The following is a 24,036-nucleotide window of genomic DNA, read 5'->3' on the forward strand; positions in this document are numbered from 1 at the left end:
AGGTAACAACCCTTCCTTAAAAGAGCAAAAGCTGGAAAGCACCTGTTTGCCCAACAAAGGGGTTATCTGCTGGAGTAAGGGGAGTCATTTGGCGTGCCATTCCTAGTTTCTGCTGGCCACGGTCCATGCAACATCCAAGCCAAGCACCTCAAAGTTCAGGTACTTGTCAGCAAGTGTAGTCAGCATCTACTGAACTTAGTGACACAGCCTTACTTTTACATGAACCCTTTAAAAATGTGGCATTTACACTCCTATTTGGAGTAGACTTAATTTGACATTTGAAGAACTGCAAGACTGGTTTGCACTGCAGACAGAAGGGACACAGAAGCTATTTATTCAGCAGTTAGTTGTCCTCCCACCTCGCAAAGCGGCAGTATTTATTGCCTAGAAATCAATTTAAAGTGGACATCCTACAAATACTTACTTAGGAGCATGGCTCGCTGAAATGGTGGTAGGCTTGGACTTTGCAAATCAGTCATCGGGCTTTAAAGAGAACAGATTCTCCATCTTCTGGACACAAGTCCAAGTTAAATCCAGCTATAGTGAAATGTTTCTTCACTCAGAAAGATACAGTTTGCCGATGTCCTAATGTAATAAAAGGTCTCGTTGTGTCAAAAGATAAAATTCTCAGAATTTATTGCCATTATGTAAGCTCTCTCCATACAACTCTTTTTGTTTTTACAAAAGTGAAAGTTCCACCCCTCCTCCCTTTGAGCTATGTCCAATGTTAATGGGAGCATTTTCCTTCTGATTTCTTCAAAACGCCTCTCGTCAGTGGGCTTTATAAAGCAAAGCAGCGGAGGTTAAGGGGTAAGGGCTGGCAGAAGCTCAACAGAAAGTCTGTGTACAGGCAGATTTAAAATGATGCTGAATTGACAAGTCGCACTCTGTGACATTTTTAATATAAACAGCTTTAGTTCGAAGGACTTTATAGAGCTAAAATGTACAACCTGGACAAAAGACCTCTGTCCTCTCACAATTCTTGCAAAGTACAAGAATAATGGTTCTCAAATGCCACAAGCATGAACTGCTTCTTCCTTTTTACAGAAGCAAAACTTGGAGGCGGGGGGAGAAGCAAGGAGGCCTACAGAATTCAGATTAGATTTTTTAAAAAATACCTCAATTTTTGGCAGTTGAGGTCTGCATATTCTTTTACCTTGATATTTTTTTGTTTTTATTTTAAATATAAGCACTTCCTTCCCGTCTCCCCATCCCTACCACCAAGCTCCCTGTAAAAACCCCAGACCCTTAGTATATTTACAGGAAACCTAACTGCAAAATACAAACTAGCATGAAATTAATGGTAGTTTGCATTTCTTTTAATATTTATCCCACAGCTGAATAAATACACCAAGCCTGATCCAACTAAACATCTGAAGTTATGATGATTCAGAAGCAGCCGCCTCCGTCACCAAGGATGCTGGTTTTTCATTGAATGTGGATGACCCATCCCCTCTGTCTTCAGGAGTGGACGCATTGGCAGCAGGAGCACTGAGAGGAGGAGTGGTAGTAGCCATCGTCGTTGCAGTAATAAGAGGAGGAGGAGCATCCAGGATAAATGTGGAGATTTGTTCCACGCCTACTGTAGTGCCCGGATTAACAGGTAAGCTCCCTATCTGAGGAGCGGAGGATAGTAGATCTGCAGGCCGGGTAGACACCTCAGTCACCATTGGAAACTGCGCGAGAAATTCTGGTGAGATTCCAGAAAGGTTTAGGGAAGGCAAGGAAGGAAGCGGTGGCAAACCTAAGAACGTGGAAAGGCAAAAAACAGATCACAAACACACATTTTACACTAGGGTATTATATGCATAAGCATTTCCTCCCTTAGCTTATGAAACAGATACAGTGGTACCTCAGGTTACAGACTCCGCTAACCCAGAAATAGTACCTCAGGTTAAGAACTTTGCTTCAGGATGAGAACAGAAATGCTGGTGGCAGCGGGAGGCCCCATTAGCTAAAGTGGTACCTCAGGTTAAGAACGGACCTCCAGAATGAATTAAGTACAGTGGTACCTCAGGTTAAGTACTTAATTCGTTCCGGAGGTCCGTTCTTAACCTGAAACTGTTCTTAACCTGAAGCGCCACTTTAGCTAATGGGGCCTCCTGCTGCTGCCGCACCACCGGAGCACGATTTCTGTTCTCATCCTGAAGCAAAGTTCTTAACCCGAGGTACTATTTCTGGGTTAGCGGAGTCTGTAACCTGAAGCGTATGTAACCCGAGGTACCACTGTATTCTAAATGGCAGAACATATTTAAAATGAATATTGCATGCCGAGCGCATTCAAAGCACTTTACATGTTAGTAGTAATTAGGCCTGGGCAATGTAACTGACACATCGCCCAAGACCGGTTTGGGAGCCAGAGTGTGATGGTGCCTTCACTTGGCGGCAGATCACCGGGTGTGTGTGTGCTTGCCTGCAACTCCCACTGGGCGCTGGCAGCAGAGGGAGGCAGTCGCGCCCGGTGGAAGGAGTGAGCAGCATCAGTCCTGGCCCCACGAGGTGCCACGGTGAAATTGCCGCTGCTCCCGCTGAGGCAGTTTTGCCTCAGCGCCTTGCAGCTTGTTCCTCCCTCTGCTTTTCAACACTGTGATGTTGGGCTGGTGGTACATTGCAATGCTGAAAAGCTGACATTGCCCAGCCCTAGTACTAATCCTTACAGCAATGTGGGATCATCCCCAGTGTTGCAGAGAGGTGGGGCATGGATGCCATGCACACAAGAAAAAACAGGCTTAATTGAGGCGACCTACCACTGTGAAATTTTGGGGTGGGGTTCTTTTGCTTCACAGCTCGGTCCCCTAGCCCTTTTACTGAACTAGACATCTACCATCCTATACAGAGATGGCCACGTCTCTTAACCCCGTGCTGCATAAACTGTAGTTGAAATCTGCCATCGTATGGAAGAGCAGCTTTCCCCCCCCGCACACAGATACTGTGTGTGAGAAGGCTTCAACTTTACGCCAAAGACATTCCTATACAGAAGATTTCACATTCCCTTTTGCGGCTCATGTGGTGCAAGTGAACAAACGGCCATTAGCCCTCGTAAGTAGAGTAATGTGCAAACAGTTTATCATTCCGTGTCCACAACTCTCCTTTTCCCACAATGACTAGAAAGCAAGGCTGACTCTTTTTTCCCTGCTTCAGCACAATACAGAGTCCACAGGTCACAGTCTGTTTCCAGTAAATGTGGCCTAACTGGTTATGATTCACAATACACAAGAGTGTCACACCTAGTCCAGTTCTAGAAGATTTTTTTTTAAAAAACTGTATGGTTGTTTTCTATCATTCTCCAGCCACGATTGATTCCTATATGTCAGGCATCCCAAACTCAGCCCTCCAGATGTTTTGGGACTGCAATTCCCACCATCCCTGACCACGTTAGCTAGGGATGATGGGAGTTGTCGTCCCAAAACAGCTGGATGGCCAGGTTTTGGGGTGCCTGCTATATGTCAACAGAAACTGTATTCAACTAAACATCAGTTTCTATTCTTTAAAATATGCTTCCTGAATGTGTTAGCCTTTTAATCAGTGCAATTCTTGCCTTCAACAATACGCTTATTGCACAGGGTGAGAATGGTGACTTTTGATCTTTTCTAGAGTCCAAATCCAACCCAAGTGGTCAATATTAACATTCACAAACATGTAAAGTCTGTATGCATTTTTTTGCTCCAGCTTTTTCCTCTCTCCCAAACTGCCATTTCAGAGCACTGCTATGTTCAGGGCTATGAATACTCTGCACACAAGGAAAGAAATCAAACAGCAATTTTAACCATTTTTCATTAATAGGTCTAGTTTTGCTAGAGGGCGATGTGATGTCCAACCCACTGGTTGTTTTTTTTTAGCAACCCTGCCGTCTCTCTGTGATTTTGGCAGGCATTGCCAGCACACTTTCAAACATATGTACTAGAAGCTTGAACTTTGTTTTAGAAAGGAAGTCTGAGGTTTTCAGGAAGCTGAACTCTGCCCCTCATGCTGCATAAACTATAGTCAGGACCGCAGAGGACCTTAAGGTCCATGAATAACCATAGTTTAGAGGTCCCGGGCGCTAAGGAAGTCAGACTATCCTCCACCAAGGCCAGGGCCTTTTCAGTGTTGGCTCCGACCTGGTGGAATGCTCTGTCCCATGAGACCAGGGCCCTGCAGGATTTAACTTCCTTCTGCAGGGCCTGTAAGACAGAGCTATTCCGCCTGGCTTTCAATTTGAACCTGGCCTGATCTTTTCGTTCCCCTTCCTTCCCTCCCCCTCCCCTTTTTGTGAAGATTGCCCGCTCTCGGATCCCACAACTGGATCTCCCCTGGTCTCCTCGCTGGCCCAAGTGGGACTAATTTAGCCAGCTAGCCCTGGTGATCATCTAATGTTTATTGAACGGATTTCCCCCTAAATTTTTGATTTTTGAATTCTGAATTTATTGTTATTCACATTTTATACTGTATTTTATGCTGTTTTTTGTTGCATCAATTAAGTGTTTTAAATTTGCTGTTAGCTGCCCTGAGCCCGGTTTTCTGAACTGGGAAGGGCGGGGTATAAATAAAAATTTATTATTATTACTGTATTTATTATCCTGCTTTTTCTGAACTCTTTGCAGAACTGTGGGCAGTCTTCCTACCAAATGTCACGACGCTATGCTCACTAGCTGCACTGAAAGCACTGCATAACTGTATCGTACTTGTTAAGATTTGGTTTATCAAAAGCCAATAAACAAGTCTGCAGAAACTTACCAGGATGTCCTATGTCTGCTAATCCAGGACCAGGAATTAAGTGTGGGGCAGGTAAGTTAAGGTTTGGGATATTACCCAGGTTGGGAAGTCCAGTGGGTAATGGCATCAGTCCTAAAAATGTATAGGAAAGCAGAAAGAGAAATGAGTAACCAGGTATGGCCATTAAGATTTCAAAAGCTTGACAAATCAGATTCAAGGCAGAGCAAAAACCCAAACTTTACGAGACTGAATTTACGTGTCCAAAAATCACTGGGTCAAAGGAAGCATGTTCAGTGCATACATTCTCAACTGGATCAGGAACCACGTGGATCAGATGGTAAAAATTTAGCTCAACAAAGATGACTGCTTCAAGGGATGAGTGTTTCTTTGAGGGGCTATACTAAGACCCCCCCACTGGTTCTCGTGAACAGGCAATTGGAGCTGTCGGAGTTGACATCCTCAACTATCTGATGGAGATGCACATAAAAAGCCAACGTGTATCTGCGCATCAGCTTAACAAGCAGTGTGCAAATCTGTCTACCACGGAAACAGCTGCATTCTGGGAATTTTTTTTGCTGGATGACTTCTGTGTGAATGTCATACATACTGTTTTAACTCATGTCGGGAAGGTACCGTATTTTTTGCTCTATAAGACTCACTTTTCCCCTCCTAAAAAGTAAGGGGAAATGTGTGTGCGTCTTATGGAGCGAATGCAGGCTGTGCAGCTATCCCAGAAGCCAGAACAGCAAGAGGGATTGCTGCTTTCACTGCGCAGTGATCCCTCTTGCTGTTCTGGCTTCTGAGATTCAGAATATTTTTTTTCTTGTTTTCCTCCTCCAAAAACTACGTGTGTCTTGTGGTCTGGTGCGTCTTATAGAGCGAAAAATACGGTAGTTTCCTTTGTGGCTGTTGGAAAATTATGTGCATAGGCCAACAAAGAAATAAAGGGTTAATGGTGTACAAGCCACACAGTTTTGACTCCCAGCTAAAGCTTGATGGATGGCAATGTGGTCCTGGCCTTCTCCATAGCAACATTTCCCCTCGTGCAATTCCCTGTATTTTAGAGTTTTTAACTACAGATATTATCTTTTTATGAATTCAGAAATTTAAACACATTGCAGCAGCACCAGGAACATTTCATTCAAAAGCCAGTTAAGTGTTCTTACAAGCCTCGCTTCACTGCAGACCCGTGTAAGACAGCAACTTTTAATTGGGCCTAAATGGTGGAGCAGCTAAAGCTTTTCCTCATCAGTCGGTAGGTGCCACTATTAAGTGGTGTGAGTGTGCTTAAGGGTCTTCGTATTTTTACGGTTATTCTGGTTCTGGCATATTGGTGAGTATCAAATGAATATCAAATTATTTTCCTATTTCCAAAAATCAAATCAAATATTACCATATTTATTAAAAACAGGCTCTTATTAAAATTACAATTTTGCACTTCCCAGCACCTCAAAAAGGTGCCTATAATGCGGCAATATGCAAATATACATATCTGCATTAATTAAAATCATATATTGGGTTACTGCTCTGATTTTTTAGAAATATTGTGTGCATCACCGACATTAAATTAGAATCAGTATACCTCTAGCCCATGGATGTGAAAACCTGTACATTTAAAACTACAATTGTAGAGGGGAGGAGATAATCTCAAATTTAACAACCTATATTTGCCAGTTAGAGAACTCGCAGAATTAGTGACTGCAATACACTTGCGGTTTGAAGTTCTAGTACAGCTTCTGCCTACCCGCAGTGAACAATTTCCATCAGGTTGGAGAAGGTTGCATTAATGGACCGAACAAGGAAAAACCCACACACTTGCGCCTCTTGAAAAGATTGTTTCATTTTCATTGTGTTACCATTTACCTGGCAAAGTTACTGCTGGGTTAACTGGAGGAAGAGTCTGACTTGATTGGGGAGGCAATAATGGTACTGTAGGAACACCTAAAGGGAAAAAAAGAGGCCAACTTTCATTTCAGATGCCACCTAGATTATACCAGACAAAACTATTTGTCTATCCAGCCTAGCATCATCTGCTTCAGAACTCTCCGGGGTTACAAGCAGAGGACTTTCCTATCACCTACATCAGGCATAGGCAAACTCCGGCCTGTGTTTGGGACTACAATTCCCATCATCTCTAGCTAACAGGACCAGTGGTCAGGGATGATGGGAATTGTACTCCCAAACATCTGGAGGGCCGGAGTTTGCCTATGCCTGACCTACATGATTTCTGCACATTGCTCCCTGTTCTTTCACTGAATTCCACCTATGGGAATCAGGATCCCACCTTTCGTGAAGAACAGTTCCATTCCGCAGCCCCAGGAATGTCCAACTTTGCAATGTCCTGGCACAAAGGTTCGCGAGGTCTTGGGTCGTTGCTTTTTACCCCATGGATCTTGAGTAATTGGAACAATAAACTAAGCTCATCTCTGCTTGCTCTTTCATTCGGAAATATCCTAATGACACAAAAAGACAAACCTGTATTGAGCACGTTAGGGACAGCAGGAGTCGAGCTAATGGAAAGCCCAGCTAGAGCCTGTTCGGTTCCTGTGGTTCCAGGTGGTAATGAAGGTGGAGGGTTCACCGAAGACAGCTGAACCTTATTAAAAATGAACAAAAGAAGCCATGTTGTAGAATTGCTGCTTTAGTGGGATTCCCAAGAGCATAAAACTCTCAGTAAAGATTCAGCTTCAAGAGAGCAATAGCAAATGTATATACTTGGAAAGGGACATGCAATTGTGTCTCTGCAGTATCACATTTTACACTGCTCCTGCAGGGATGGAAATCTAACACATCTGTTAAGGACTGGAGTGCAAGTTACAAAAGTAAAATAAATCAATGCAACTCACTTCTGTAAAACCATCTTTGAGTGGGGTAATAGGTGAACTAGACAACTGTCCTGGAAGAGAAATCTTCTTTCCCTCTTCAAAAGGGCGCGTTGGTATTCGATGCAAGTAACCATAGCCAATGCCACAACCGAGGCTTTTAAAATAGAAACATATAAGTTATTAGAAAGTACAAAAAAGGCATTTTATCCCAAAAAAGGGTCTTTTACCAAAGAGTTGCTGCTTTGGAACATGGTGCTTTGTCGGGATTCAACTCTAAGTAGATCTAGTTCATTTATGAAGCTAGTGCACAATGTATGTTTGCCACTGCAAGCCATAGCTAATTCAGTGGCTGCTGCTCCAAGCCAAGTTCTCAAAGAGACATATAAAAGACAAGATGGTCAAACAATATGAAAAACAACTATTAACACTAAAAAGAATGACTAGGGTCAACTGAATGTCTGGATGTAAAGCAACTCTTGACCTAAGCTATGAGCCAGATGAACAGCCTTCTACAGACAAGGCCTTCTCAGTGGTGACACCCCATCTCTTGTCATTGCTTGCCTAATCTCAAATGACACGGGGGATCTGAAGGAGGACCTCAGATCTGTAATGCATGCGTAGCTTCTTGTAGAAGAAAGCAGTTACTGAGGTCTCCAAGCAATGTTTTCAATGATTAACTGAGAGACAAGATTCTTGAAATCACATGCACACACCCATTACACTGGTACCTCTAGTTACGAACTTAATTCGTTCTGGAGGTCTGTTCTTAACCTGAAACTGTTCTTAACTAGAGGCGTGCTTTCGCCAATGGGGCCCCTTGCTGCCGCTGTGCCGCCGGCACACGATTTCCGTTCTCATCCTGGGGCAAAGTTATCAACTCAAGGTAACTCTTCCAGGTTAGTGGAGTTTGTAACCTGAAGCGTTTGTAACTCGAGGTACCACTGTATATAAAACGCTGTTGTACAATTAAAAAGGGACCCCTGACCATTAGGTCCAGTCGTGGCCGACTCTGGGGTTGCGGCGCTCATCTCGCTTTATTGGCCGAGGGAGCCGGCGTACAGCTTCCAGGTCATGTGGCCAGCATGACTCAGCCGTTTCTGGTGAACCAGAGCAGTGCACGGAAACGGTGTTTACCTTCCCACCGGAGAGGTACCTATTTATCTACTTGCACTTTGACGTGCTTTCGAACTGCTAGGTGGGCAGGAGCAGGAACCGAGCAACGGGAGCTCACCCCATCACGGGGATTCGAACCACCGACCTTCTGATCGGCAAGTCCTAGGCTCTGTGGTTTAACCCACAGCGCCACCTGCGTCCCGTTGTACAATTACAAGAGTTGTAAACCGCTCTCCCATTTCGTCTCCATTTGGCTCAATATACAATCCCCTTTCCAAGTTAAGATATCCCAGAGAATCCAGATATCACAAGCCATTGCCAAGCTAACTCTTAACCCAATATGCTGGGAGGGGGGGAAATCCCTATTATTACATTATCTTCAATGTATGTGAAATATGTGTTAATAAGTGTTTAATAAATGGAAGGGCGTGGGTATCACATCAATCACTCATGTTTCTATACATTAATCCAGGGAGAAATTCTGGAGCATATGAGAAATTTTGCTATGCAGCAGATTCGTGCACCTGCTCTTTCCTCCCACAATTGTCATGGCACACCTTGGTCTATATACAGACAGCTGTGGGAAAAAAGGTGTTGGGAGCCTCAGCGCTCTGCCACCTCAAGCAGAGGACAGAACTGCATACCTATGCAACAAGTTCACTTAGCATGGAAACAATCCAGAAGCTTAATATTATTTTTCTATTGAGTCAGCTTACCTTCCTTCTCCACCCCAGGCTGAGTTTGGGGTAATGACCACTTCCCGACAATTATCAGTGTCTGTGTTGTATACGTAAAGTTTTAATGGTTTGCCTTCATGAGTTTCAATAAGGGAGAATAAATCCTCGGACTGAAAGGAGAAGAAAAAAAACAGTTACTTTTCTTTGACATAAGCTAGTGCCCTCAATATCTTAGGTCTACTATGGCCCTTCTAAACCCACTAAGCAATGCTCTAGATTCCGAAGTTGAGAACTGAGCCTGCCGTTTATGCAGAAATAGAGACTGGAATGTTGCAAAGCCGCAAAATGAATCTCCTCGGGAGTTTGCGCTAGCTCCACACAATTACAGTGAAAGAGCAAATTTCGAATTCCCAAGTTATTTATGTCTACTGAAAGGGAAAGATCTACACTGCAGGACACAAGGCAATCCTGAAACCATTCTCAGAATGACTTTCGAGTTAAAAATAGCCCCCGCCCTGGTTCTTTAATAAATGAAATATGTACTTACCTCATTCATGACAGTATCTGCACCGATGATGTAGTCACTATGAGGTCTGAGACCTGCAAGAGCGGCAGGTGAGTTGGATTCAACTTCCTGGTTTCAAGACATAAAATTGAGAGAAGCAGTAGAAGTTAAAACTAAAGTCAGAAAAGTTACAGAAAGCACCACCAATCTTTGGTTAAAAAACAAGAAAACCGAAACTTCAGACCGATTATGTGGGTTTTATTTTTTTTGAGGGGGGGTGTCCTCCCTTCTCCCTTTTCCACTCAAACTCCCTGGGCAACCTCTGGCTCACAAGTTAATGGTGCCCTTCAGTTCATGCAAAGGTGTGTGTGTGTGGGGAACCCTCTGTTTGAAATGTATTTTACTAAAAATGTATCCTAGACCTGCTCTGGGTACTGATCTGTTGCCATTGCTCACCCAGTTATCCAACAAGATTTACTACACTATCCTTAGCAGTAACGAGAAAAATGGGCACATGCAGGGTATAAAAAGCTGCCCCAATATACAGAACCATGACAGCAACTGAAAGCCGTATGTACATAGACCTCTGCATGTGGAACCACACATGGGCAGCACAATCCGTTTGCTTAAATGATGTATTGTTATCGGTTGCTGGCGCACAGTCTTTACCCACAAGAACCGCATATGGAAACCTCATTTCAGCTCAGATACTGTCTGCTTGCCCTGGGTGTGCATTAAACCGAAGGATGAAAATCCTCCTGGCTTTGACGACCAATAATTTCACTCAGTGAAGAAATAATTCAAGGAAATGGGCCTCATTCAGAGAAAGCTGTTGAGCTAAGTGATGGAAGTTGCATGACACTCCAACTTCCTCTAGGACTTCTGCAAACTCCCTCTGGACTGCTCCAACAGCAATCCTACTCACTATTAAAAACGTGTAAATCACGTTAGAACTAGAAGCATCTGCGCATCCAGATTTGCAGGGAATTATGTTTGCACGCAAAGCAAGCGCTCTGCTACTGAGCCCCAGAGAGAGCCATGGTTCAGTAGTAAAGCACACACATCCTTTTACATGCCAAGGGTCACGGGTTCAAACCCTGGTCTCTCCGGGTAGGAGCGGGAGAGACTCCCTGCAGAGCTGCTACCAGCAGACAATACTGAGCAAAGAATGTCCTCTTGCCTGACTTTCTCTATGGCAGCATGATGTAGAAAAGCCTCTACCTGCTTCTACTTACCAGCACATGCCACACATTCTCATTGGCCCCGTCAAAGCTGCAGAAACGAATGCTGACTCCCAGTAGGCCTTGCCCACCCCAGAGGTTGCTGGGAGTTACCGATGTCTCTCTGAGCTCCAGGGTTTTGCTGCTGTATACGAGCATCTTCACGGGCTTCTCCACATTAGCTTTCAACAGATCCTTGAGCGTGTCATTATCTTTGTTCTAGGAAAGGCATATAGGTATCGTTTTCAGAGTTCCTTTGCAATTACATTCTTCAGTTGTAGCAGCATATAAGCACTTTAAAGTTTCAGAGTGGAAAATTATAAAGGGAAAAAATGATTTTTTAAAAACACATTCGGCTATTGGAATCCTTGCTCATGACAGCAATGTGGAGTCTAGCTCAATGCCATGAAAAATGGTGGGAGATCTGCGCAACTGGGGAACTCTGTGGCACGGCAAGAAACATACTAGGGCAAATATTTAGAGCTGAAAGGGCAGGCTACTTCTATGTTCTTTGCTGCTGATGGCATTTGGTGCCACAAGCATGTCACAGACCCCACCCCAAGTTCCCAGCGCATAAGGTTCTAGTGGCAGAAGTATTAAGTTCCCGCATTTTAAGAACTCAGTCCTCTAATTAAAAGGTTTCTTCTTGGACTGCAATCAGTCCTCTTAATGTTTTGTCAATTCAAATTCTCAAGTTCATGCTCTGAGCTTGAATGAGGTAAAGGTAAAGGGACCCCTGACCATTAGGTCCAGTCGTGACCAACTCTGGGGTTGCGACGCTCATCTCGCTTTATTGGCCGAGGGAGCCGGCATACAGCTTCCGGGTCATGTGGCCAGCATGACTAAGCCGCTTCTGGCAAACCAGAGCAGCGCATGGAAACGCTGTTTACCTTCCCGCCGGAGCGGTACCTATTTATCTACTTGCACTTTGATGTGCTTTCGAACTGCTAGGTTGGCAGGAGCAGGGACCGAGCAAAGGGAGCTCACCCCGTTGCAAGGATTCGAACCGCTGACCTTCTGATCGGCAAGTCCTAGGCTCTGTGGTTTAACCCACAGCGCCACCCGCATCCCTTGAATGAGGTAGATGGCCACAAAAGTTGTGCTCTGGCGACAAAAATATTGGGTTGGATCTAGACTAAATTAGATGAAGTCCCATTGGCTTTGAAAGGACAAGCCATGATTCTAGCTGTAATGATTTCAAAGGGATTTAAGTGTAGTTAAGTGTGGAGCCAGTCAATTCTCCCGGTTTTGAAGACAGCTATTATTTAATTTGTATGCTTTGTTGTGCTTTACATTAAAGACATAATACAATACGTACAAAGAAGTCCTATTTGAATATTTGGTGTCATTAAAAAAATACCCGACAATATTCCTGGAAGGGGGACGAAGTGGTAATACTGGTAATGTTGCAAAGTAAGATATCACAAGTTCATCATCCATATCTGTTGCACCTGCACAAATTCTTCGCTGCTAATTATTCCCAATATCCTTCATTTCAGCTTCCCTGCTGCTTCCTGCAACTTTCACTGGTATAGTGAAAATGAAACTGGGATACTTCAGTTCTGCTTGTCTCTTCCTCTCCAGAAGGCATAGGGAAAAAATCCAGACAGAACCACTGTCTTTCAATCAGACACCCCAACTTTGTTCTAATACAGGCTTCCTCAAACTCAGCCCTCCAGATGTTCTGAGACTACAATTCCCATCATCCTTGACCACTGGGTCCTGGGAGCTAGGGATCATGCGAGTTGTAGATCAAAAACAATCTGGAGGGCCGAGTTTGAGAAAGCCTGTTCTAATATAATCATACGAAAGGTTCCAGGGCAGGAGCATAGGAACCAAAAATATCTTCTTTCATCAATGACCCATTGTTATGGATTTATGCCTGGAGTGATGCGCTTCTGTTGGCTACTCCACTTCGAAAGCCATGGAGAGCCTAAAATAGCTAACATAATTTGAACCTCACTAAAAAATACTTTTAAGGTGGATCGCGGCCTTCTTTTTTTTATTGCGAGGAGCTCTCCCTGGACTAAATACAGCAAAAAACATAAAATATATATTATCAGGTTGTAAAGTTAAGAGAATTGATTTCTGGTTCTCAGATATGCACCTTACAAGCCTAAAACCCAAGGCAACTTTAATTCAGGAATTAACTTACCAGTCTCGAACCATTAATTGAAACAATGAAATCAAAGAATGGCTCCAGTCCAGCTCTATGTCCTGGTGAATTTTCTTGCACCTGCAAAAACAAACACATTACAAGAAAAATTAGAAAGACAATTCAATGGGTTTGAGAGCCAGTGGAAAAAGCCTGAAATTTCCAGCCAGGGAACCCATAAGACAGTCACTAGATCGCTGGAAAAACCACCAGTAAGGTTACTACAAATGTAAATGCCCACCACTCTTTCTCATGTCAAACTCTTTTTCCCAGGCATCCACTATTAAAGGATACTTCACCTCAACAGAGCAGGCAGCAAGAAATCCAGCCTCTATTGTTTGTTAGAAAGTATGGCTGACTACCAAGCCCGGCCAAAATGTACGGTTCCCTATTCTCAAGCCACCAATGTCACAGCGACCTTCGTAAATCCAGAATTGGAGATGGCTGCTCAAGGATATTGGCAGCCTTTGAAAACCAGCTCTAATTAACTTTTAAAGAAACGTGGCCTGTGCTGTGCCTCTTCCATCATCAGGCCCTGACAAAAAGTTACAGTACTGTAAATTAAAGTAGTGCAAACGAAATACAGAAGGCTGTTGGTATTTTGTGTGCCACATTACAAACTGTAGAATCCATTACACCCCACGGAATCTTTTAAAAATAAAGAACAAGCTGAATAGCTGTTCATAGCAAAGGAAGGCAATCTCAGGGAACTTCCTAGGATCAGGAAGTAGGAAAATTAAAAGCAAAGATGGACCCAAATAATTCATTTTGCCAACCCACAGTGTATGCAGGAATGACAGGACAAGGCTGGCTTGCATGTTAAATCTATTCTAGGTAGATTCTTTTTAAATCTCACAATTCAGTGAAGCAGCTAAAGGGACATGACTAGCAAAATACTGACCTTAATTAGACTGAGCAAAGTGTTGCCCAGAGAACATTTTCAATTGAAAAAGGGATCTAATAGGGATAGCAAAATGTTCCCAGAAAAATGGACAAAAGCTTACTTTCAAAGTGTTGGTGCTGACCTTTAAAGCCCTAAACAGCCTCAGACCAGTATACCTGAAGGAGCGTCTCCACCCCCATTGTTCAGCCCGGACACTGAGGTCCAGCTCCGAGGGCCTTCTGGCGGTTCCCTCACTGCGAGAAGTGAGGTTACAGGGAACCATGCAGAAGGCCTTCTTGGTGGTGGCCCTGTGGAACACCCTCCCATCAGATGTCAAGGAAAAAAACAACTATCTGACATTTAGAAGACATCTGAACCTAGTTAGAGAAGTTTTTATTGTTTGATCTTTTATCACTTTTATTGTTATTATTAACATTCTGTTGGGAGCCGCCCAGAGTGCTTAGGGAAACCCAGCCAGATGGGCAAGGTATAAATAACATATTATTATTATTATTATTATTATTATTATTATTATTATATCTTCGCTGGTTTACTTGCTATTACTCAAAAGTAGCTTCATTAATACTGGCTGCATGGTGACATCCCCCAACCACTAGGAAGTCTGCTTGGGTTTTTGAAATTTCTATTTCTGACATACTTTCAAGCCTATCTTCACAACAAATTCTGTTAGAACTGACAAGCTGGTAAAGTGGATTTATTTACATATCTGTCTTAAAGATGTTTTCTTAAGAGGCAGATCTATTAATTTCAATGCGACTGTGTTAGAGCTTTAGGGTTTTTAACTGCTATGCATCTAGAATGTGAGAATTTGGAGTTCAGTTCAAGCGACTCAAGTCGCTTCAAAAACCTTCAAAAAGCTTTTAAAAGGAATTTTCCAGAACATCTATCAGCTGCAAAATGCTGAAGAGAGATTTTTGTTTTGTAGTGCAGAGGAAGCTTAGTGTAATAAAATGTTTCAACAAAATATCTGCAGTAAAGGCAATTCTTCAGGTAGTACCATGAAAATTGATTGTCAGATTGCTTTAAAAATATATTAAAATATTATAGGATTCCAATGAACACTTTCAGAAACAATCTATTTTTTCAGGAGAAAAGGCTTTGTAAGTGAATTGATCCAATGGTTACAAGAAAATAAATCACCTATACTGAGCAGTGATCTCCCGCCCCACCAGTACAGCTAGTCAATTGTTTTAGCTTATTTTATAACCATTCCTTTCTAGACCAGTTGTAGCAGAAGAGCTGATGAAAAAGCAAAAAAAAAAAAACCAACACAAAAACTTGCATTAATGTACTTCTTCTAAACCTCTTCAGCATAAAATTACTTTACATGCAAGGAACCTGAAGCCGTTATTTTTCCCTACTGTTAAGTAATATTGCAAAATCAATATAGAATATACACATCACTTTTTAACTACCACAAGCAGGTCTTCTGAGGACCTCTGGTTGCTTCACTATTCCATTTGCAAAGTGCAGATATGCATATATTTCAATACTGTACAAGACTGTATATGCAGGAATTTAATATCGCATACAAGCTAAATATTCTGCAACCACTTATTCCAGTTTCTCCCAAGTTTAACAAGTTTTATTCCTAGCTTGCCAAATAAAAACTTGTTTTAAGTTCAGGCTTTGGTGGACCTCCAGAGAAAAGCATCAAAGGTAGAACATAGAATCATAGAATCATAGAGTTGGAAGAGACCACAAGAGCCATCGAGTCCAACCCCCTGCCAAGCAGGAAACACCATCAGAGCACTCCTGACATATGGTTGTCAAGCCTCTGCTTAAAGACCTCCAAAGAAGGAGACTCCACCACACTCCTTGGCAGCAAATTCCACTGTCGAACAGCTCTTACTGTCAGGAAGTTCTTCCTAATGTTTAGGTGGAATCTTCTTTCTTGTAGTTTGGATCCATTGCTCCGTGTCCGCTTCTCTGGAGCAGCAGAAAACAACCTTTCTCCCTCCTCTATGTGACATCCTTCTATATATTTGAACATGGCTATCATATCACCCCTTAACCTCCTCTTCTCCAGGCTAAACATGCCCAGCTCCCTTAGCCGTTCCTCATAAGGCATCGTTTCCAGGCCTTTGACCATTTTGGTTGCCCTCCTCTGGACACGTTCCAGTTTGTCAGTGTCCTTCTTGAACTGTGGTGCCCAGAACTGGACACAGTACTCCAGGTGAGGTCTGACCAGAGCAGAATACAGTGGCACTATTACTTCCCTTGATCTAGATGCTAGACTCCTATTGATGCAGCCCAGAATTGCATTGGCTTTTTTAGCTGCCGCGTCACACTGTTGGCTCATGTCAAGTTTGTGGTCAACCAAGACTCCTAGATCCTTTTCACATGTACTGCTCTCAAGCCAGGTGTCCCCCATCTTGTATTTGTGCCTCTCATTTTTTTTGCCCAAGTGCAATACTTTACATTTCTCCCTGTTAAAATTCATCTTGTTTGTTTTTGCCCAGTTCTCTAATCTGTCAAGGTCGTTTTGAAGTGTGATCCTGTCCTCTGGGGTGTTAGCCACCCCTCCCAGTTTGGTGTCATCTGCAAATTTGATCAGGATGCCCTTGAGTCCATCATCCAAGTCGTTGATAAAGATGTTGAATAAGACCGGGCCCAAGACAGAACCCTGTGGCACCCCACTAGTCACTCTTCTCCAGGATGAAGAGGAACCATTGATGAGCACCCTTTGGGTTCGGTCAGTCAGCCAGCCATACACATGCTCTCTCTGAAAATCAGCTCCTTGCTCAGCAGGAAGCTGGTACACATTCTGCAAGCATGGATGGAACAGCCTTCCAAACAGCTTACCCCAGTTATACCTATTTTAGATGTCTATGGGACAAAAAGTGGAAAATCACTCACTAAACAGGATGGGCAAAGAGTAAAAAGGTAAAGGATGCCTGACAGTTAAGTCCAGTCATGAATGACTCTGGGGTTGCGGCGCTCATCTCACTTTACTGGCAGAGGGAGCTGATGTTTGTCTCCAGATAGTTTTTCCGGGTCATGTGGCCAGCATGACTAAGCTGCTTCTGGCGAAACCAGAGCAGCGCACGGAAATGCCGTTTACCTTCCCGCCGGAGCGGTACCTATTTATCTACTTGCACTGTGACGTGCTTTCGAACTGCTAGGTTGGAAGGAGCTGGGACCGAACAATGGGAGATCACCCCGTTGCGGAGGTTGGAAGGAGCTGGGACCGAACAACGGGAGATCACCCCGTTGCGGGGATTCGAACCGCGATCTTCTGATTGGCAAGCCCTAGGCTCAGTGGTTTAGACCACAGCACCACCTGCATCCTGGTACTCGTGGTTAACGCCATGACTGAGATTCCAGAGCAACTGAGCTGTGAGCTCAGTCTGATATGACAAGAGTAAGAACTGCTGAACTCCATCCATCCACTTTACAGTAACATTTCCTTTTAACAGTGCCACTGCAAGAAATGAAGCCTCTCTAAAGAGCTGAGCTGGAGGTTCCATATTAATCCATAACTTCACTCAGCAGCTTCACAAACATGAAACAGTAAAGGATGAGCCTCCCCTTTCTGTCCTGACCAAGTCTTATAGCAGATTCCCAGGCACTAACTGGAACCTCACTGCCAAGTATGAACCTCACTTGTTTAAGCAGAAGCAAACATTGCCTTCCAGGTTCTACTGTGTTGTTAATGTTTCAGTCTATGAAACTTTGGTAATGTCTATTCAGTTACTGCCAATTTCTAAGCAAAAGCACTCCAGATCTGGAGCTGGAAAGCAGCAGTGGGGAGAACGTCCAACTTCTTATTCTCAGGGAGATGCTGACAATCGAGAGCACAAGAGACACGGCGCCACCTTGCAGCTTTCCTGCAACACACCTCTTCGCACTGGGGTATGAGTGCTGCAACTCCATAGTTGCTTTTGACTGGACTTAACTGTCCAGGGGTCCTTTACCTTTTACCATATTGTAGAAATACGTACAACTAGCAGGACTAAGAAACTTGCTCCTGATAATTTCTGCGATAAAACACCAAATCAGTTTTGGTGTTTTAAAGAAAACAAGTAATGTGTTCAAGAACATGTTCAATAATGCTCAGTAATGCATCAAGATTGCAAGCAAGAATTCACCTGATAAGTCCCCTCAGCGGAAGACTTGAACAAGAACTTTCGTTTGCGCAATGGGGTTCTCCCCTCCCAGTTCCCACTGGCTCGGCAGATTTATGGGTCTGGATAACCCCTGGAACAGTGTGCAGGGGTAGGAGAGTTGTGGCAAGCAAAAATGCTTGCACCAATGAATAGTGCAATACTGAATTCCTTCCTTTCTCTTTGCCAGAGGGAAAATAATTAAAGAATGCTATCATCTGGAACAAAATGTAATATTTTAACAACATATGTCCATATGAAAGAAATCAGATGAACATCAGAAGCACCTTCAACAGTATCCTGTAACAATAATATTCCTCAAATTATTATGCATTATAAAGGATGAAATTAAATATAGAACTATAGCCATTAGCGTCCGGCGTTAGGGCTAAAACAACACATTAAGATTACTTCTTGCTATCTCAAGGGCTCAGGGAAAATTATAAGAGATCCTTCTCACTTCATTCTAAGAAGGCAATGATATGCATTAGGTAGTAACCAAAGTGGCTTGCTCATATCTCAGGCAAGGCTATGAACCTAGTCGTTCCCCATCCACTACACCACATTAGCTCACAAACACACTGTGAGCACCTACACACGCTGGGACAAGACTCCAGGTATTACTCTTCTACAAAACAGAACTTTACTATGTGAGCAAACTATTTTGGTGACTATCTACAGCACCATACAAGTCAGGCAAGAACATCTTGGTAGGGGAGATAACATCAGTAATTAAGAAGCAGCTTTCAAAATGTGACTCAATGAATGGTGAGCCATAATTTCTTTCAACAAAATGACAGGCCCTGAGATGCTGTAAACTGTCAAACAACTAAGCAAAGAAGGTAAACAGAAGTGCACATCCGAGTTGCTTGAATGCTTTATTTATGGTTTATTGATGCTGTTTTAAATTTTGTTTCTGCCTACATTTCAATAGTTACATTCCCTGTACCGCATATAGCTAACAAGGGACACGGATGGCACTGTGGTCTAAACACCTGAGCCTCTTGGGTTTGCCGATTGGAAGGCCAGCAGTTCAAATCTGCGGTACGGAGCGAGCTCCTGTGGCTCTGACCCAGCTTCTGCCAACCTAACAGTTCGAAAGCACACCCGTGCAAGTAGATAAATAGGTACCGCCACGGCGGGAAGGTAAAAAGGGTTTCCGTGTGCTCTGGTTTTCATTACAGTGTTCTGTTGTGCTAGAAGCAGTTTAATCATGCTGGCCACGTGACCCGGAAAGCTGTCTGTGGACAAACGCTGATTCCCTCAGCCTGAAAAGCAAGATGAGCGCTGCACTCTATGATCACATTTAACTGAATTTAACTGTCCAGGGGTCATTTACCTTTCCCATATAGCTAACAGCTATGGGTTTCTTCAGGTGGAAAGTGATTATTCCAAATATAAAAATAAATGAGTTTCTGCAGCACTGTGACATTCCTTTTCACACTTACAGCTTTTCTTCAAGATTCAGGACAATACAGTATCAAAGAGTCATTGGTCATATTTGAGTGTGCTTTGAAGCACCAAGGGTAAAATGCTATGAATACAGCACACCAACATTGCTATATAAATTATATTCATGTGCTACCAATTAACTTTTTCTGGGGGAATTGCTTTTAAGTTAACTGGATTGTCCACAACCAACAATGTGATTATGGCTTACCTGGTCTGCATTGGACTAGAACAATGAAGTAGCAAGGATCTTACAAAAGATCCTTATCTCTCTTATACTTCCTCACACAGTGAAAAATGAGTAACTGAAATCAAGTAAAGTTATTCATCTTGAGATGAAACACCTGATAAAAGAGCTCTACAAAGAAGTTTCAATGGAGTGAAAGTTCTGATACTGAAATCAGCCACTATTTCCAACTTTCGTAGTTAGCTTGAAGATAATGAACTAAAAACTGGACAATATATTTATCTTCAAATACACCATTATTTGTGCAGGAAATAAAGCAAGATTTTCAATTATGAAAAAATGCAATTTTAGAAATATAAAGATGCAACTTCTCCATTATACTCATAAAAAGAACGCTCATGATGTTTACAGTGGAGAATTTGAGGTCTTCATATTAGTAAACAACTAAGAAAGGGAATTAACTTTTTAATCTTCAGTGATGAATATTCACTTGTATCACCTTAATCTATACACACACAGTTTGGAGGGAACGTAAGCAATGATATCAGAACAAAATGTTATGTAGAAAGCACAGAGTGGTAATTACATTATTAACAGTGGCCACTGTTGAAGGTTAGTAACATAATTATCACCATTTTTACTTTCTGCATTTCACTTATTGCATACCAGTGTTTGCACACGCCTAAACATACCCCAAGCATATATATACACCTGAAACTCAGGATGACACTTTATGCAGCTAATGAAGTTGGCTGTAACCCAAAAATGCTTCTTATATCATTTTTTAAAGTGTTAGTTGTTAAGTTGTTAGTTGTTTTTTTGCTGCAAACTAATGGCTTCTCCACACTTGCTTGTCCTGTGCCTAGAAAGCCTGGGTCCAAGAGATTTTGTGCTTGTCTCGTTCAGGTCCAAGCCACTGACAAACGTCAATCCCCCAAAAACCTATTGAGATTTGTTCTGATTCAGCAGTAAACAGCGGGTTTTCCCAAGGGACAAGTGTGAGAACGAATCCTACCAAGGCTATCCCTCTGGAAAATATTAGCTTTTGACAATTCTACGAGATGTTCTTTTTGGTTCAACACATCCCCAAGAGAAGGAAGGCAGATCACACTGGACACTTCAGAAGCATCAAGGTCATAATTTTCCTTACAGGATCTCAAGACTACAGCATCAGACACCATCTCTTTCTGAGTACAGTGGTACCTTGGGTTACATACGCTTCAGGTTACAGATGCTTCAAGTTACAGACTCCGCTAACCCAGAAATAGTACCTCGGGTTAAGAACTTTGCTTCAGGTTGAGAACAGAAATCGTGCAGCAGCAGACGGAGGCCCCATTAGCTAAAGTGGTGCTTCAGGTTAAGAACAGTTTCAGGTTAAGAACGGACCTCTGGAACGAATTAAGTACTGAACCCGAGGTACCACTGTATAATCATTGAACGACACCGTGAAGTTACTCAAGTGATGGAAATAAAGACACCCGACATGCAGACTATGCAGTAAAACAGAATGCACGAGTAGCACAATCAAAATGGGGACCAAGGGTAGAAGCAGAATATCAAAGGTGGGCTAGTTTGGGCTAAGAAAACTCTGCAAAAGTATATAAATAGAAATGGTGTGGGGGATAGCACGCCATTACACTCCCAATCCAAAATGTACTCAACAAGCAGCGCGACCTGCTTCCGAAAAAGGCTATATAGGAGCAGACCAGCGGTCACTGTTCAAAGTGATTGTGCCCCAATAGTTAGAGAGGTGCAGAAGGCTGGCAGGAGATTCTCCCCAAGAGAATCATCAATGTAATGGATAAAATCCTGCTTGCAAGTTCTTTACCCATGCGGTTCCCTCAATGCGCCCATGTGGGGTTGCATGCACAGTGTGTCCAACTAAGGCCTGGAAGACCAGGGTTCAAAACCTCTCCTCCATCACGAAGCTCACCGGAGTGACCTCGGTGGGCCAGTCCTCTATCTCCCTGCCTTAGCCAACCTTGCTGGGTCGTTGTGAGAAGAAACCTGGGAGGGAGGCATAGCTGTCAACTTTTCCCTTTTCTTGCGAGGAATCCTATTCGTAATAAGGGAACGTCCCTTAAAAAAAGGGGAAAGTGGACAGCTATGGAGGGAGGCATGGAGAGAACCACTTACCAGCTTCTTAGGACTGAAGGTATAATACAGTGGTACCTCGGGTTAAGAACTTAATTTGTTCCGGAGGTCCGTTCTAAACCTGAATCCGTTCTTAACCTGAAGTACCACTTTAGCTAATGGGGCCTCCCACTGTGCTGCCGCTGCACAATTTCTGTTCTCATCCTGAAGCAAAGTTCTTAACCCAAGGTACTATTTCTGGGTTAGCGGTATCTGTAACCTGGAGCGTCTGTAACCTGGAGCGTAACCCGAGATACCACTGTAAACACAGCAACAGCGACGTTTCAACCCACCCGAAACCCCTTCTCTCCCCAGCAGCACGTACTCGACCACGCAGCCCAACCAAATAATAATAATAAATTTTTATTTATACCCCGCCCTCCCCAGCCAAAACCGGGCTCAGGGTGGCCCTCTCTTCCAAGTTTAAAGGAGGGCAGTCCCCCCCAAAAAAAACCCCCACACCCTGTTCTGGAAAGGCAAAGTGGAGAAACGATCAGCTTTGCAGAGGGCCGGGCTGGTGGGAAAGCCATTTTTGTTCCTCTGCTTGTCTAACCCCGGAGGGCACAAGGAAACGATCGGCTGTGGTGGCCACGATTCCTACACTGTAGAGGCGGTGGGGGGGTGGACTAGATGACCCTCGGATCCCCCTTTCCCAACTCTTACGGGTCTGTCCTACTTTATCCTCCTCTCTCGCCCCGTTCCCAGCCAGCCAGCCAGCCAGGCCGAAGCCCCCCCCCGCCAGCCCCGGGTGTCTTCCTCCCGCGCGCATTCCCACGTACACGCCTCCCCCGCCCGCGCATATTCCCACGTACACGCCTTTTCTCTCCCCCCTCCCCTTGCACGCCCAGCGCCTTCTCTTACTCGCAGGACGTGGTAGCCCTCGGTGCCCCCGCCGGGGATCTCCACGCTCTGAGAGGAGCCCATGGCTCAGGCCCGGAGGACGCTGAGGAAGCGGCGGCGGCGGCTGGAGTGGGGAGGGGGCGGTTGTTCTCGGCACACACGCCCTCGCCCGGCTCCTCCTCCTCCTCCTCTTCGCCGCCACCGTCACAGTATTAAGGACGTGGCACTCCGTCGGGCCGGGGCCGCCGGGTGCGCAGTTGGCTCAGGGTGGGGGGAAGGAGAAAAAGGGCACACACCGCCGCCGCCGAGACAGCGCCACCTGCTGGGCCCCAGCGCGCGCTCTCTCACACACACACACACACACACAGAGACACCTATGCACACCAGCAGGGCAGGAAGGAAGACGGCTCACCCGTCTCGCCCCCGCGGTTGCTTATGGGAAGTCAACCGGAAGAGGAATTAAATAAAAGGGGCCGTTTCTACGGCGCCCCGCGAGGGACGCAATTGTCGACAGCTACGTTGTCGCTTCGCTAGCCGGAAAGGGGTTCTTACCGTAAAACGCCGTGGAGCGGCGCGGCTACCGTAGTTGCTCCTGCGTCCGCCGCTGTTGGCTGGGACTACTAATGGACCACAGCTAGCATCGCTTCTTTTCGATTATTCCCGTGACTTTTGTTTGGAGCTTTGTATGTGGGATTATTATTAGTATTATTTGGATTTTCAGATTTTCCCTAACGGAGCAAGGGACACGGATAAAGGGGGAAGAGAAGGGAAGAAACGTTGGTTACCCAAAGCAGGACAATGCATAACACCATTATTGCAAAATCAGGCAAAATCAAAGCCAAGAATAGAAAAGGAGAAATGGGGAGACGTGGTCAGGTAGGCGCGGGAAGGCTCTGGCAGGGACCGTATTATGCAAATCGCTCCAGCCAGGGGTGCCAGACCCCAGAAAAGTAACGTTGTCATCCGCTGCAAGACAGGAAATCTACCAGACTCCTCCTGTAAATGCTGTTCGTGCCTTCCAGTGCTGTAAAAAGGGTTTCTTAGCCACCAATGAAGCGTGCAGGGTCTAGCCACGAGGTCCCTCTTTCAAGAACTTCACAAAGCTCACTTTAAGATCCCAATAAAAGCCATGTCACAGACCTGATAGTCATAAACCCAGTGTTGGAAATCTCCCAGGTGCATTTTGTGACCTGCTCAGGTCCAATTGCGACCACGTGGAGATCTCTG

The 24,036-nt window shown here is 44.2% G+C and overlaps 1 protein-coding gene across 1 annotated transcript; it reads right to left on the bottom strand.

Moving 5' to 3' along the window:
• Positions 1 to 619: 619 nt before the first annotated feature.
• Positions 620 to 23,119, bottom strand: GORASP2 (golgi reassembly stacking protein 2). The gene is made up of 10 exons (XM_080971773.1): positions 22,831 to 23,119; positions 13,191 to 13,271; positions 11,051 to 11,254; positions 9,858 to 9,944; positions 9,350 to 9,480; positions 7,542 to 7,674; positions 7,171 to 7,291; positions 6,559 to 6,636; positions 4,717 to 4,827; positions 620 to 1,744 (listed from the first exon to the last, which is right to left on the bottom strand). The coding sequence occupies exons 1-10, from the start codon at positions 22,891 to 22,893 to the stop codon at positions 1,380 to 1,382; spliced, it is 1,374 nt and encodes a 457-aa protein (XP_080827899.1). The 5' UTR covers positions 22,894 to 23,119; the 3' UTR covers positions 620 to 1,379.
• Positions 23,120 to 24,036: the final 917 nt, after the last annotated feature.

Source organism: Podarcis pityusensis (assembly GCF_964106645.2).
Source record: "Podarcis pityusensis genome assembly, chromosome: 1".
Classification (NCBI taxonomy): domain Eukaryota; kingdom Metazoa; phylum Chordata; class Lepidosauria; order Squamata; family Lacertidae; genus Podarcis; species Podarcis pityusensis.